We start from the raw sequence: 17,192 nt of genomic DNA on the forward strand, positions 1-17,192 counted from the left end.
CCTGGGCCGATACTCTAACCAATTAGCCAGACAGGCCAGGGCTCTTGGCATGTTTTTTAACAGTTTTTTTTTTTTTAAATAGCAAAACAAAATTTTACCCATTTTTGGTCTGATAATCTATAAGGATAGAATGAATTTATCCTACCTGGTTACTTTTTTTCATTGTCATTTCTAAATTGTGTTTGTCACATTTATTTAGTTTGTTTTGTGTGTGGGTGGAAGAAATGTTGTAACTGAATTGTATTAATTTAAAGGCAGCAGAATTGTGGGAGTCTTTAACAAAGTAAATAGTAATTTCTGATTGCATAATTTAATATGAGTTAGAATTATAAGCTGATTTGTATCACTTCTCCAACAAAGAAAAAGTAGATGTTCCACACCCAGCCGGTGTGGTCCACTGGTTGAGCATTGACCCATGAACCAAGAGGTCGCTGGTTCGATTCCGGGTCAGGGCACATGCCCGGGTTGTGGGTCCGATCCCCAGTGGGGGGCATGCAGGAGGCAGCCAGTCGATGTTCTCTCTCATCGATGTTTCTCTCTCTCCCTCTCCCTTCCTCTCTCTCTAAAATCCATAAAGAAAAAAGAAAAGTAGGTACTCCTAGCTCTCTTCCCTATCCTCCTCTATAAATTCCCCAAGTATCACTTTCCACTTTTAATTAGACTCAGATATACTTTTATGATATAAACTTTACAAAATCTTTAGTAGTGATAACATCTGATTCACCTAAAAGTACTTCTAGTTATTGACTTCCAGGAGAACCAGGCCCAGTAAGTACTGTCATCAAATGACTGTTAACGTCCTCACATGTCCATCCAGTTTTGTGGCACCAAATTCAAATATAAGCTTGCAAATTCATGCAAACTATAAAAGACCCATCCAAACAGTAGTTACAGATGTGTTCCTTACTGTAAAATTTGAGGAAAACAATAAGATAATCTATTTTTGTGTAATTATACTTTTGTGTAATGTATATAATGTTGGCTGGTTTGGGGGGCACTAACAGCTCAAAGCATTCACATTTAAGAAATGTCAGTCTTCTATAAACCAGTATTTAGTAATCTGACTTATAGTTTTAATCCTTTGCCAAATGTCTGTGTTGTTTCTTTAAACCTCCATAGTTAATTAGGTTAGTCTAGGCGCAGTGGTTCTCAACCTTCCTAATGCCGCGACCCTTTAATACAGTTCCTCATGTTGTGGTGACCCCCAACCATAAAATTATTTTTGTTGCTACTTCATAACTGTAGTTTTGCTACTGTTATGTCTTAGGCGACCCCTGTGAAAGGGTCGTTCAACCCCCAAGGGGTCGCAACCCGCAGGTTGAGAAGCACTGGGCTAGGGTCTGTTTCATTAAAAATGTATATCAGGCCCTGGCCAGTTTGGCTCAGCAGTTAAAGTGTCGGACTCAGTGGTTTGATTCCCAATCAAGGGCACGTATCTGGGTTGCAGGTTTGATTCCCCAGTTTTGGTGGAGGTCATGTAGGAGGCAACCAATCGATGTGATGTTTCTTTCTCTCTCTCTCTATCCTCCCACCCCCACCCCACCTCTCTCCCTTCCACTCTATCTAAAAAACAATGGGAAAATGTACTCAGGTGAGGATTAAAAAAATGTATATTAGGAGAACAAAACTAAACAAATAGTGGATAAATGTTGAAATTTTTGAATTGGTGGTGTGATAGTGATTTTTCATTCAATATGTATTTGCCAAAAGCTATACCTAATGACACCCTACTTGATGCTAAAAAAGGCAGAGAGAGGAAAAAGACAAATTTTGCCTTGAACAAGATTATAGTTTAATAGGATACAGCCGTACCTGAATAACTACACTACATAATTAAACCATGTTAAATGCCACGAACTGCATCTCACCACTGCTCCAGTTCTGATATGAGTGATGGCATTTGTCAAGTCCGTTTTCTCATTTGGAAAAAGAGGTGATTGAATTATATGACTTTAAAGTCTTTTCTAGCTTAACAAAATACTATGATTCTTAAGTTAGTAAAATTCATCCCAAATAAATGGGGGGAAATAGTGGTGTTAACATATTATACATTCAACTTTTGATTACACCATGAATGAGCTATTTGATGAAATAATGGAAAGCCTTACTCTGATCTGGTTTCTCAGTGCTTTTGACTAATGCAAAGAATGGAAATGCAGCTTAACAATCCTGTCCCCAGTGGTGGTATGACAGATGGAAAGAAATCTGCCCAGAGGGGTAGGGTCACCCTTGACCTCTGGCAGCACAGCCTGTCTCTAACCCAGTGGAAGGGTGAGTGATAATTGTTTGCAAAGAATGAAGATCTCAAACTTGTTTTATCATTAGGTTTTGTGGGGTTTTTCTCCAGAATTCAGCACATTTTTATATCTTACTAAATAACAGTGGTAAAATTAGAGTAATCAATTACATTTGTTAAAATCTATTTATTTAACATTCTTCTTTGTTTGTTTGTTTTTTACAGCTGATATGGGCTTTGCCCGATTATTTAATTCACCTTTGAAGCCTTTAGCAGATTTGGATCCAGTAGTCGTGACATTCTGGTACCGAGCCCCAGAATTACTTCTTGGAGCAAGACATTATACCAAAGCTATTGGTGAGTACAACTGATTAAGAGTCTATGACATTTTAAAAGTGACTTTGTTGTTGTAAAATATACATATTTCTATATATTTGCAAATCAAATAACAGAAAATGATAAAAGTAAGAGCAAAAACTAACCTAAAATTCTACTACCCAGAAATACCATCATTAGCATTAGCGGTATATCAGTATATCATCCCAGACATATCTCTCTGATAGATAAATAGATATTAAAAACATTTTAAATATATGGGATCATGCTATGCATTCCAAATAAAAAGTATTTTAAATTTTACTTGAAAGGAAAAATAAGCACAGTAAAATTTCTAAATCTTTGAACTTCAGACAATTATTCTTTGAAATATTAGCTCCTAAAAGATCCCCTTAAAGTTAAAGGAAAAAAAATATTTTAAAAAGTAGTTGTTTAGAACATTTAATTGACTTTTAAATTTTTATGAAATTAGTGCTCTTATACTTCTTCCCCCACCTCCCTCTCAATTTATAAACTATATTAGTAATGTCATCATCATAATTAGTATTACTACTTTGTCAATGTTTACAACATTTATTTTCTGTTCAGAAGTCATAATTCCCATAGTTTATACCTAGATCATATATTGTAATAGATTCAGTGTTCAGCTGCCAGTCCTTTTTCCCCAAGTGTATGTTCTTTGCCTTTATTGTGTGTCTTTATTGCTCACTTAACTTGTTCTGTGTTCTCCAGGATGGTATTGAGCCCACCTTTCTTTCCTTGGATATATCCATCCTGAAGTCTTCTGCATTTTGCTCTGTTCTGGGTTGTGTTTCGTCCTGGCTTTTCCTTTTTTTCCCCCCTCTGGGTTGGATCTATTTCTTTCTGGATTTCATTATCTCATTCCTTATTTTGCTGCAGCATATTCTCAAGTAATTGCCTTTGGAAGGGTGTCCTAGAGGTAAATTTTCTAGTTCTTGTATTTCTAAAAAAAATGCCTTTATTATACTTGACAATTTGATGGGGTTTACAATTCAAGGTGCAAAACAATTCTCTCTTAAAATTTGATGACGCTTCTCCATTGTCTTCTAGCATGATTGTTGCTAATGAAATGTCTCATGCCAACCTTATTCTCACTTACTGGTTGATTTCCTGGGGTTTTTGTCTTTCTGAAAACAAAACAGAATTTCTCATCCTTATATTTCACAGTGATGTGCTGGGCACTTGGTAGATATATTCATTCCAAAGTTTATTTCCTACATCCCTGTTTTTTCTCTCCTGAACTAAGTATAGACAGATGTTGGACATCTTGGATTGAGCCTTTATACCACTTTGCTTATGTTTTCTGCCTTTGTCTTTTTTATTTCCAAGATCCCCTTCGTAATTCTGATGATTACTTTTTCATAATATCTTGTATTACTTTATGAAAAGAAAAGGTTCTCAAATTAAGGCAGTGATAACAGTGCTCTTTAATTGGTTATAATTTGCTGTATTCCTGGAATAATTAACTGTCTTCTCTATAGGCACTCTTTTTATGTGTATGTCTTGGTCACCTCCTCCCATGTGGCAAGTATTCTTCAACTGCTGTTGACCCTTGATTGTCTTTTAATATTTAAAAATATGATTATAAAAAGTTGCTTGGGAATTTTGTGTACATAGATCATAGGACTTTACTTTGGGGTGCTCCATCAGAGAATTGCCATTAACTGGGGAAGCTCTAAATGCTAGTATATACAAGTCTTTGCCCTGAGACCATTCAAATTCTTTCAAGGAAGAATTCTCCAACTTTTGGCCCAATCTGTGTATATACCTGATAGCCCCAGGGCAGTGGAGGAGAGTGGCGGAAGGAGGATCAGCTCTTCAAAAGATAGTTGACTCTTGAACAGCGCAGGGGTTGGGCGACAACCACCCACACAATCAAAATTCAGTGTATGACTTGATGGCCCTCCACATACTTCGATTCCCAACTGTGAATCACAACTATGTACCAATTTTGTAGTTGGTATTTTAAAGTACAAAATTTTCTAGAGTTGTGCAGGACAATTCTGCTTCCTACTTAATAATAATACTGTAGCCTAGGGCCTTCTCTGAACTATTCCACAAATAATTTCTATGTATCTGCCTAGATAGGTCTTCACATGGCCAGTCTCTTCTTTTCATTCAGATCTTAGTCAAAGTACTGTCTCTTCACAGAGAAATTCTTTGACCACATACTAGAGTAACCACCCTACCTTCCCCATCACTCTTCTATCTTACTATCTTGATAGCACTGAACAGTGCCTTGAAAAATAGATCAACCTGTCCTAGCTGTTCTCCATTGTAGCCGGTGCCTATATGGTACATAGTGGTTACGTCATACTCTTTTGAGTCAGTGAATGAATCTTGTCCCTGAGGATCTCTTCCGGTTCTTGTTATTATTGTGGATTTGTACCTTCATTGCTTTATTGCCATTTCAATGTATATTCAAGAAGGCAAAAGGAGAAATACTTGTGATCATTTCCCCATGTCAATCTTGAATCCAGTGTGTCTTTTTTTTAAAAAATCTTAGTGTTCACTACTCTTCATACCAGCTTTGAGACCACATTTTATTTTATAGAAAAATAAAGGTAGATAAAGTTAAGTCAGATATGGAATTTCTCAACTATCTTGGTGGCTTTTCTACAAATCTAAAATAATTCTAAAATAAAATACATATATTTTAAAAATCAGAAGGAAAAGTAAGATTATTGAAGATAGTTCTGTTTCTGAACTATCCAAACATAATATGTTTATCTTTTTTACAAGTACGTTATCAATGTACTTAAAAAAACATATAAACTAATATGGTACATAGCTATTTTTTCCACCTAGAAAAGGAATATTTAAAAGCAGTGTTATTTTTGGTAAGACATTAACAGACCATACAAATAGAAAGTGATTACCTAATCTTAGCTGATGTTAACTGAAAACTTGAGACTTTGAATTCATTTAAATTAATTAAAAAATATACTTTCACCCTGCTAGTATTGCTCAGTGGTTGAACCTCGACCCATGCACCAAGAGGTTGCTGGTTCGATTCCTGGTCAGGGCACATGCCCAGGTTGTGGGCTTGATCCCCCGGGGGGTAGGGGGAGGCAGTGCAGGAGGTGGCCAATCGATGATTCTCTCTCACATCCATGTTTCTATCTCTTTCTCCTTCTCCTTTCCTGTCTCTCTAAAAATCAATAAAAATACATTAGAAAAAAAAAAAGGAAATATACTTTCGACCCTAGATGGGTAGCTCAGTTGTTTAGAGTGTTATCCCAATACACCAAAGTCTCAGGTCTGATCCCTGATCAGGGCACATACAAGAAGCAACAAATGAATGCAAATAAGTGGAACAACAAATCTCTCTCTCTCTCTCTCTCCTCTCTCTCCCTCCCTCCTTTCTCTCTCTCCTTAAAATTAAGAAATAAAAATTGAAAAAAAAAGAAATGTGCTGTCACAGAAGCTTGTGACTGTTTCATTATTTATTATCTTTTTCTTTTTTCTTAATAAACTTGTATTTACTGTGAACAATAAGATTTGTATAACCTGTTATTCACCAATTCTACAGTCCAGCAGTTTCATTGCAAGCGTTCTTTGTCACAAAGCTAACCTATCAGCATTTAGGTAGATTATTTTATTCTAATGACTTTATAATTTGAGAAAGAGACTGTCTTTACATTTTTCCCTTTTCCTTCTCATCAACATTAACATTTATTGGATAACTTAAACATTTTAAAATTAAGAGAAACCAAATAAATGCAAATTAATGTAGTTTAAGGGATGTCCAGTCCAGATGAGAAAACTATGAATATATGCATAAAATAATTTTCTCCTATTTTTAAACAATAGAAGTAACAGAGACAGGCACTCTGTCTTATAGCCTTAGTAGCTTTGTCATTCTGGAGGGTGTGTGTGTGTGTGTGTGTGTGTTTAGGCAAGACATTTAATCCTTTAGCCTCATTTTCTGAAAATGAGAATTTAGCCTACTCATCTCTTCAGTTCTGTGGCCTTAGGTAAAAACAACTGCCTTCTGAGATAGGAAGATCACAGGTTACTGACTTGGGTGCAAATGATTGACACTCAGGTCCATGGTAGTTCCTCCGCAGTGGTGCTCCCTACCCTCTGTCTACCTGACTTGACTGGGAACAGTTTTCTATCAAATTATTATCTCAAAAAAATTTATATTGGTATCTTACAAATTGCTTTTTGTTTGCGGGAGAAAGAAATTACACATAAACCGTTTTTAGAATAAAGGAGTAAAAATTGAAATTTCTTCCTTGATTTCAGTCTCTCCCACACATTCACATTCTTTCCATTACCTATGCAGGTAGCCTAAGAGTCCATTAAAGTAACCAACAGATTCCCCACACCACAGGGAAAGCGCCTGCCAAGATCTTCCCTAGCAGATTGACTTTCCCAGCAGATAGTTGTAGTGTGAGTAGCATATAGAAGAACCAGTGAGGTTGAATCTATACACAAATACCTTTGGCATCATTTAGAAGGGTTAAATCTGCTAGTGGAGTTTAGTGGATTATGTTAAACTAAAGGCTACTAAGAAACAGCAAAAGAGCATAGGGAAAAAATCTGAACATCCAACTAACATGTTCCCACTTTCTAATACAAACAGATTTTAGTGCTGTGGTCATTTATTCTGTTCAGAAACTGAATCATTAAACCAAAGAGAGAAAATAATAGGTTAGTAAACATTATACTCCCAAGGACAAAGTTTAACTCAGTTTTGATTGACTTTGTGGAGAAGGCTGGAAGAAAGTTATTAATTTTTCATTAATTAATAGTAAGGTAGTCTTAAGTTTTACTAAAGTATGGACTTTCAAGCTCAGATTTTTATCCTCAGATAACTGAATGCCCACTTATTATGTAGCATTCTTTAAGATGGGAAATGTACAATAAGATAGGGAGAATGAAAACTTACTCTTTTATTAACTAGAAGCTTGCTATTAGTACACCTGTTGATTAAAACATTAGTTAAGAAGTCTTCCTCTCCTGTTTGGGCCTATGTAGCATGCCAGTTGTTATCGACCTTTCCTGGCTACTTCAGTAGCTACACATGAGCGTCACAGATTTTGAGAAGTAGATGGAATTTATATGTTTCTAATTTGGAAAATCTTTCTAGAAGGAGTTAAGCTGGTAGGTGAGCAGGAAAGGACTTTCCCATGAAATGAACTTGGTAACTGACAAAATAGGCATGATAGGGAGGAGAGACTACTTACAAAGGTTAAAAAGGTGTCTGAAATAATAGCCTGATCAGCTAACTCAAATTCATGATTCATGTCTGGATCAGGATTTTGAAGGAAGGAAGGTTGGTGAAATGGATAAAAATGAAAGATAGCAGAAGAAATATAAGAAAAGAAGTTATTAGAGTGAGGTTGAACAAGGTTGAATAAACTTTTTTCTTTCTTGACTTTTTATTGAAAAGCAGTATAGCTTTAGGGATACCTACTTAGATCGTTTATTCACCTCCCATCTTTCTTTACATATTTTATTTTCTTCTTTAGAGTTTTGCCTCGCTAACCAGAAGGACTTGTTACATTGTCTTCTGGGTGCTATGAGTCGAGTTTTAGACATGCAAGCTGACCTGTCAGCCCTTTTTGTGATCCTGCTCAGCTTGCCTGTCTTTCATTTGATAAAGATTATCAGGGGTCAGGTTTATGTGGGGTACACATGTAAAAAGAATTAATTACAAACTCCATAACATAATTTTCCCATTTACGTTCAGACATTAAAAACGAAAGCTTGGTTTATATTTCCTGATGAGACTTTTCCATATGGTGGTATGAGCTGGACTTGGTTCCTAATGTAGGATAATACTGATAAACAGTGTAATTTTCTAAAAATCACTTGCTGATAGTGAGGGTGTATAATCTTTAAGTAAACAGATAATTTATTTGTTACTCTGAAATGTACATGTGATAATTTTATTTTAAATTAAGTATATTTCAGTTTTGGAGTTTAAGAATTCTGTTACTTATAAGTTAATTTTTTTGTCATTTTCTATTTAAGTGACAACTAATAATAGATGAACAATCAGCTTTAATAAAAGTGATTTTTATTTATCCCGCTATGGTTGTATTGGTTAGATCAGTCAGAAAGCACTGACTGAGCATCTGCTGTGTGCTTATTGTACTCAATGTGAAGAAGTTAATATTGTCACTCTAGAGATTTGTTACGAGTAGAACTGAAATACTTTCAACGTTAAATTCTAAATTGGTATATAGATCTTTCTGTTGAGTAAAAATGTAATATGAATGAAAGTTATCCTGTATCTTAATGCATATGAAGGGAATTTGTTGTGTACAGAGAAATCCATTTACTTGATTTTTATTAAGTTATAGCCTTTGTACCCATTTTAAAGGTAGTATTTTACACCCCCCCCCTCCTTTTTTGTCCCTTTAAATACTTCACCTTGCAAAATCATCTGACACTTGCTAGACCATAAAGAAAAACTTTGAATGAAAAACTCTTCAAGTAGAAATAACTGTTTCATTTAAAATATTTGAGGTCAGTCCCTGTCCTTTTCTTGTTGTAATAGCACCTTGCTAAATAGTGCTAATATGGGAGCATAATTACTAGACTTTACAAATTAGCAAGTACATAAACAAGATAAAGAAAAAAATATTTTTGCCAAAAAAAATTGTGCTGATTACTTTTGGCAAGTATGCTCCATTTCAGAGGTTGTTTGGGTTTTTGGTTTGTTTAATTTTTTTCTTTAGTTTTCTTTGTTTGTGGTTCCCAGGCTCCATATGTAGCTTTGTATGTATTTCATAGATAAGGTAATGTTTGAGACATTTAAAACTTGCCAAAAATGTAGCTAATAAATTGATTTAAACTTGGAATGAAACCACTGGATGGGGTGGAGGTATAACAGGGAATGAAAAACTGGGGTGGGTGGAATGGGAATCTGTATTTGCAAACCATATTCTGTGATATTTATAATTATAATTGCTTAGGAATTAATAATGACTTATTAGGGAAAGAAAGGAAAGAAAAACACTCCCCACCAAGATAAAAATGCATTTTCTTTTGGAAAGAACCACTTTATTTTCCTCCTTTCTTTTTCTTTTTTCCTTTCCTTTTTTATTTTTTCCTTTCCTTTTTTTTTTTTCTTTTTCTTTTTTTTTCTTTGTCTTTTTATTTTAAAGATATTTGGGCTATAGGGTGTATATTTGCAGAACTACTAACGTCAGAACCAATATTTCACTGTCGACAAGAGGACATCAAAACTAGTAATCCTTATCACCATGACCAGCTGGACAGAATATTCAATGTAATGGGATTCCCTGCAGGTACACATTATGTTTTTGTTTTTGTTTTTAAATCACTGTTGTTTGAACTTAGTATCTTCATTGGAAAGGTGTATATTTTTAGCTGATCAAAGCTACTCTTAACTTGATTCTTTATATTTATGACTTGCCTTAATCAAAGATCCATAGAAGTAGCAAAATTTGTAGAGTTCACATTTTAGCATAAAATATTTATGGGTTTCCTGAGGGTGTATTTTTGTTTCATTTTGGTTTCTGTTTTATTTTGTTTTGTTGTTTAATATTTGAAATGACAAAATATTTGCAATATCTGTATTAAAAAGGAAGGTGCCTTTAGTTCTCACCAGTGGAAACTATAAATAAAATTCAGTAGCGTGCATTTTTGTCTGGCAGCACATATAATACTGCCATTACTTGGCATCTGAATATAAATTTTGAACATTATTTTTATTTAGGGCACTTTATAGAATCACATTGTATTGAATAATAGCATTTTTTACTCTATAACTTTTGTCAATAAGAACATTATTTTAAGTTTTGTGTTAGAACAGTCAGAATGTAGGTAGAAATGTAGATTTCACAGCAACCTTGCCTGCACTGTTCTGTCACAAGTAGAAAGTTGTTTAGGTGTCTCACCACAGGCGTTAGATCTCTCCAGCTGTATCCCGTTCCTTTGTTATACCACAAAATGATAGTTCATCGGTCACCAAAAACTCTGCCCAGTGGTCCAGAATAATGAAAATTTGCTTAAAATACCTACATAATTTTGGATAGTCAAGTACTTATTAGAAATTGTTGATTAGGAATTTTTCTCAGATCAATATAACTCAAGACTAATCCAGAAATATCTGGGAGTTATAATTTCACATTCCCTTATAAGGGTGTTAATTATAAGTAAATGCAGAGTAACTACGCAGATACTACCTTTCCCCAAAAGTAGTTAACAATTCTGCGAAGACTGCTTTGTTGTGATGGGAATTTCATTTATTCACTGAATATTTACTGAGTACCTGCCATGTGCCAGGCACTGTGTTAAATATAAAAAATGGTTGACTTAGACATGATTCTCGCCCTCTTAGAGTTTATATTGTACTATTCTAAGTAGTCTGTTTACAGAACAGAGATGGTTTGAGTAGATAGGGAAGAGTGCCTTTGCTTTCCACTTCTGAATGGGCCCACTGTTTCTAAGGTCCCAGGGAAAGGAACGTGGCTAGGATGGGGTGGAAGCGGGTAGGCTCAGCTTAGAAGGAGCTTGAAGAATAGGCAGCAGGATTTAAACTTGTTATGCTAAAGAGTGAAAATCCATGAGAAAAATTTGAGAACTATTGGCTTGATTTATGTTACATTTTTAAAAGATTAGAATGGCAGTGGTATGTAAAAATCAATGAAAGTAAGTAACGTAAGTCGGGGAAACCAGCCGCTTGCCTGTAGCAGTACTGCAGGTGTAAAGTGATAATGCAGATGGAGAATCAAGGACAAATGTATAAATTTGTAGGAAGTGTATAATTGAGGGAAAGTTAAAAGATTATCTCAAGATTTCTAGCTTGAGAAATTGACAAAATAGAGAAATTGAATTAAGAAAATAGTTGAGAAATTTTATTTATGAGCTTAAACTATATATCTAGTTTACTTTATGAAATGTGATATTTGTGGAGGAAAATAGCAAATATTTTTACAAGTAAATTGAAAGAAAATTGAACCTGAAAAGGCCATTTAAAAGCTAAAGGTGCTGTTTAGTTAGCTACCCGTTGTAGTGCTGTGCTCCTCGTAGACTCGTTTTACTTTATCAAAGTAAAAGTTCATTGATAATGATGGAGTAAACAAGCTATCTATCATGTATTGTTTGAGCAACTCTAATGCCAGCAAAACTAACTGGAACGTTTTCTACCTAATATATTAGTAGCTGGAGTTGTTTCTGTTAATGTTACTGAAACTATCCAAGGCAACAGCTGACTGATTAATATAGTAGTTGTAGCCTACTTTATTCTATTTCAAGTAATTATTACTACTTACATATTGTTGATGTAAAGCAATGTATTTAATAAGGTAAAAATGAGGAGGGCCATATAAAAAGAAGTATACCTTAAAGCTACTGAGGGGAAGATGTTACATTTATCATGGAAGAGATTGATTACTGATTTAACCAAGAAATTTGGCAGAAAGGGGAAAAATGGTTTTATAAATAGAAATAGAACTATTTAATAATAGAAATATTTATAACTTATTACCTTCTAGTTATAGAAATTGAGGTAACACAAACAGTAACACACATAGAAAGTAGGCATTAAAAAGAGAGATCTAATGCTATACAAGGGCGAATTGTATTTATTTACAGTTCAAGATGAGATGTTTACTATAGCTGACTGTTTATTTGAAGTGTGCGTTTTCATAGAGGTTAAAAGTATAGGAAGTGTAATGAAAATTGAAATAACCTTTATTAAAGTTCTTGAGAATAGGAACCTAGACAACATAAAATTTTATCAATGTATTTCACAGATAAAGATTGGGAAGATATAAAAAAGATGCCTGAACATTCAACATTAATGAAAGATTTCAGAAGAAATACGTAAGTTGGAAAGAAAATAGACCTTGTGTTGAGTTTTGCTTTTCCAGAATGCTCGGTAGAAGATTGAATACTCCACATAATAGAATATAAAACATAAGATTATTCTAATAAATAATTTTTTTATATTATGACAGCCTTCATTTCTTAAGATGTTTAAATGATATAAAGAAGGTAAATATCTAATATTAGTAGCCGATTTGGATATGAGAAAAACTTATTTTTTTCCATATTTATGACTTTCTCGAAGCATCAGTGGAAAGTATCCTAGCTAAGGCAGCAAGAGAGTGAAATTAAAAAACATTGTAGATAGCCACTTGCCTGTCCATGTAGGTTGTGTAATTTTAACAAGTTTCACTAGAAAAGAAGGAATATTTCATTTATAAATTCAAGATCAGGATTGGGAGAGGACAATTGATAGACCTGTAATAAATTTTTTTCTTTTTTATTTATTTATGACTGAGTTAAACTTCTGATCTATAATGTTATTTAAGATAATTGTTGAGATAACATTCATATGAAAAAAGCTATTCAGTATATATTATTAATGAAATTATCTTGCATGTAATCAGTGATATGCATTCAAAAGTGACTAGTGTGAATATTCAGTGAAATATAAAATTGATTTAGTGCCACTCTTTTTATGCTGATCATACCATTTTTAATATATATTCAGTATTGATTGAAATAACCTTTATTAAAGGTTATTTAATATATTTAATAAAAGAATTCTGTTTGGAAAAACTTTAGCCAATGTAAGATTTACCTCAAATCTAATATAGATATTTCATAGTATTTCTCTTTCAGGTATACCAACTGCAGCCTTATCAAGTATATGGAAAAACATAAAGTTAAACCAGATAGTAAAGCATTCCACTTGGTAAGCTTTAGATAACAGTACTAATAAAATGCATACCCCCCCCCCAACTGATTAGCCCATCCTGAGGCTTTATTGGGTCAATTTATACGGTTACTTAGCCCATTTAGAGTACTTTAATGATAAATGTGGAAATCTTGTTGGTAAATACCAGTAAAGACATCAAAGTATTTGTTTTTCCAAACTCAGCATGATTTAACATGGTAGAGTAGGTTTTCTAAAGATAGTCATTATATCGAGTCTGTCAAGAGCATTTTAAAAATTACTTTATTGGGTTTCATCCGTTATTTTAAAATTTCTAAAATTTGAGAGAAGAATCAAGAAGAAAACCCCACCATTCAGAAATATTTTTTACAGATTGTTTTGTATTTCAACTCTTTTAAAAACTATTCACAGAATTTTTAACTCCCAAGATACCTCCTATAAACTTGGGTATTAGAAGTCCTTCAGCGATTGTATATATTATTTGCTTTTTCTGGAAGAGTATGAGAGATGCAGTATTTATCAGTGTATAATGGAAAAATAATGACCTAGAATATGAATTAATCCATGCACTATCAAGGTAATTTATGATGTGGTTATATTCAGCTATTGCCAACTTAAATTTGTTTAAAATATTTCTATTTTTTATGCCATAAAAATTTAAAATGTTTTTCACTTTTATGTTTTCCACAAAAAATTACATAACATAAAAAGGGTAATCTGAGGAATCGGGTTACATTTCGCTTAGCTTAAAATCGTTTTACTCCTTTATTCCAAATATTTTTAAATTAGTTTATTAAATGGGAGTTTTTTTATATTGTAAGAATTAAACTTACCTTTATTAGAGTCTAGGCCACTTGGCAAACATTTTTTCTGTTTCTGCTTTTCTTCTCCTTCTACTCTTTCTGCTTCTGTGTCTTCAACTTATTTTTATATTGTCATATATATTTCATATCTCATCAGCAATTTAAAAAATAGTGCTTGCCCTGGCCAGGTTGGCTCAGTTGTTAGAGCATCGGCCCACAGACCAATGAGTTGCGGGTTCGATTCAGGTCAAGGGCACACACATACCTTGGTTTTGCTTCGTCCTGGTCAGATCATGTCAGAGGCAACCAGTCGATGTGGCTCTATCACATCAATGTTTATCTCTGTCTCTCTCCTTCCCTCCTTCCCTCCCTCCCACTCTATCTGATGATAAATGGAAAAATATCCTCAGGTGAGGATTAAAAAATAAATAAATGAAAAGCAGTGGTTAATGTATTATATTACCACACGATGTATTATTATCCAAATAAGCTTATTGTAATGTACTTAAAACAGGACCCAAATTGGAAAGTAAGTTAGATCCTTCAAAAGGATGGACTTAACTTAGTGTACAACATAATGATAATAGTGATAGGTAAACATCATGATTTAGGGGAATTATTCTTCCCCCCTATTCAGTGCTACTCAGTGTAGTAGTCTGAGGTGACTCTCACTACTGTTACTGCTGAAATTCTAGAGATACACCACCTCTGCAGCTTATTTGCTTGTTTTTACTATAATGACCTGTCTTAGCTGTTCCCATCTAAAAATTCAGCTATAACTCCATTAAAACTGTTGTTGAGTATTTTAAATAGCAAATCCATGCTTTCCCTTTCTACTTTAAAAATAAAACTGTACTTTCATTAAAATATCAGAGTATTAAAATTGAATTTAAATCTCACTATCCCAAGCATTTTAGATGTATTTTTAAATATATTTTGTCCTGTCCTCTGATTGTGTCATCTCCCTTTAAGGCTCAACGTGTCTATTAGTTCCTTGGTTTTCAAAGTGTGGTCCTAGTCCAGCAGCATTAGGATAATCTGGGAACTTGTTGAAAACGCAGATCGTTTGGGCTCCTGCCCGGGTAGACCAGCAGGAGCTCTGGGAGGAGGGTCCAGCAATCTGTTTTAAGAATTGCTCCAGGGATGATTCTGTTGTACTCTAAAGTCTGAAAACCACAGCATTACATCAGAGACTATAAGCTAAGAGAGCATTATTTTGATAAGTTCTTAAATCACATTAAAATAAAATATTCTAGTTCATAGAGGCTTCAGTCAACTGTTTAGCTAAAAAAAAAATTGAGTTTTCACATTAGTGCCATGTTTCTATATGTAGTGATGATGATGATCATAGTAATTAACACTTATATAGTGCTTTCTTTGTGCCAGCCACCAATATAATTGCTTTTCATACAGATATTAACTCATTTAATCCTGAACAAACAAAGATAATAGGTTCTATTTTTAGTCTCCATGTGACATGTGAGGTTACAAAGAGATTAGCTAACTTATCCAAAGTCATTCAACTAAAAAATGTCAAGTCAGGATTTTGACCCAAGCAGCCTCTTTCCAGGATCATCCTCTGTACTTAACTACACCTCTGTACTTTCCAAGTTCTGTATCAGTCACCATATTTATTTAGACTAGTACAGCACTGTCCAGGAGAACTTTCGCTGATGAGCTGAGCTGTCCAATAGGGTAGCCCAGCAACATGTAGCTATGGAGCTCAAGATATGGCTGAGAAATTGATTTTTAAATTTTATTTTATTTTAATTAATTTGGATTTAAATCTGAAAAGCTGCATGTGGTAGTATATTATTTGTGTTATAACATTTTTTCCTCTCAATAGAAAAAGAATAAAAAGTAGAAGAATTTTAGTCCTGTTCTAAATTGAATGAACCAATTTGGATAACAGGGAAACGATCATTGGTTTAGAGTAAGAAGATATGAGTTTAGTTACGTCTTATAGGAGAACCACATGAGATAATGAGTATTAGAATGACTAAAATGTGAATTACTACATTAAATTTAATGATTCATTTTTATCTTAATTTGGGGGGAACAAATGCCCTCCAAATTGTGGTGTTAGTCATCGAACAGCATAGACCTCCCACCTGTGTGCCAAGGGGTATAACTAGGAAGGAGAAGTAATGCGGTACTGTTTTATGACTTACGGTTTCAGCTTCAGAAGTTGCTTACCATGGACCCAATAAAGCGAATTACCTCAGAACAGGCTATGCAGGATCCCTATTTCTTAGAAGACCCACTTCCTACGTCAGAGTAAGTGATGCATTATTAACTCACCAGCAAAATTGGGGGAGGCCTGTTTTCTTTTAGTCATCAACTCCGAGTTGCCACTCCTTTTGTACAGGGACCCAAGGAAATCTTTACAAGCAGACAGTGAGCACTGGTGACTGAAGTGGCACGCGGGGCTTTTGTGGTTTAGAGGTGCTCCTGCTTCTCTGTTGCTTATGAAACACTGTAGCGTTGGTCTCAGCAGGGGTCCAGGTGGTGGGTGGAGGGTGGGTGTGCCGTGCTGCGCCCCGGGCTCCCTGAGACCACTCACTGCTTTCAGGTCCAGCTTTGTGTTCCGATGACAAATCCATTTCCAGATAAACTCTGTTCCCTGCACCATCTTGTACCTTAAATGTGGTGGGGAGGGTAAAAAATAATTGTGTTTGGACAGTGACATCTCAGCTAGAATCTGTATTTTGGTTGTAGTAATAAAAGAGTAATGGTGGGATAAAAGAAAAAGTTGAGTCATATTAGATGATTATTGATTATTTTTATACAATGAAAAGCCCTTAAATGACCTGCTGTAGTGTCACTGATGAGAATAGATTTGTTTTATCCCAGTTGTATGAACGGCCTTTATATTATAAATATGGAGACAGACTCCATCTTAAAAGATGAGAATGAAAACCACTTAAATGAAGTATTTGAAATATTGATTAGTATACCAGAAGTCTTTTTTTTTCCCCTCTTGTGATCAGTGTTTTTGCCGGTTGTCAAATCCCTTACCCAAAACGAGAATTTTTAACAGAAGAAGAACCTGATGACAAAGGAGACAAAGTAAGTATTAAAGTATAGTTGGCAGCTTCTTGTTTTAGTCAGTTCTACCATCACATTT

At 34.4% G+C, this 17,192-nt stretch overlaps 1 protein-coding gene across 15 annotated transcripts in view; it reads left to right on the top strand.

Annotated features, from left to right (window-relative positions):
• Nucleotides 1–17,192, top strand: part of CDK8 (cyclin dependent kinase 8) — a 136,427-nt gene that overhangs the window by 115,445 nt on the left and 3,790 nt on the right. For 12 of the 15 annotated variants that reach the window (XM_036251654.1, XM_036251638.1, XM_036251640.1 and 9 more), the window contains 6 exons: nucleotides 2,462–2,593; nucleotides 9,718–9,861; nucleotides 12,334–12,403; nucleotides 13,208–13,280; nucleotides 16,245–16,342; nucleotides 17,056–17,134. In XM_036251654.1, coding sequence (XP_036107547.1) covers nucleotides 2,467–2,593; nucleotides 9,718–9,861; nucleotides 12,334–12,403; nucleotides 13,208–13,280; nucleotides 16,245–16,342; nucleotides 17,056–17,134 — 591 coding nt within the window. In that variant the 5' untranslated portion in view covers nucleotides 2,462–2,466. The remainder of the gene's footprint in view (nucleotides 1–2,461; nucleotides 2,594–9,717; nucleotides 9,862–12,333; nucleotides 12,404–13,207; nucleotides 13,281–16,244; nucleotides 16,343–17,055; nucleotides 17,135–17,192) is intronic. The other 3 variants (XM_036251641.1, XM_036251643.1, XM_036251645.1) reach the window with 3 other exon arrangements.

The sequence above is a fragment of the Molossus molossus genome, unplaced genomic scaffold (assembly GCF_014108415.1).
Source record: "Molossus molossus isolate mMolMol1 unplaced genomic scaffold, mMolMol1.p scaffold_m16_p_10, whole genome shotgun sequence".
NCBI lineage: Eukaryota > Metazoa > Chordata > Mammalia > Chiroptera > Molossidae > Molossus > Molossus molossus.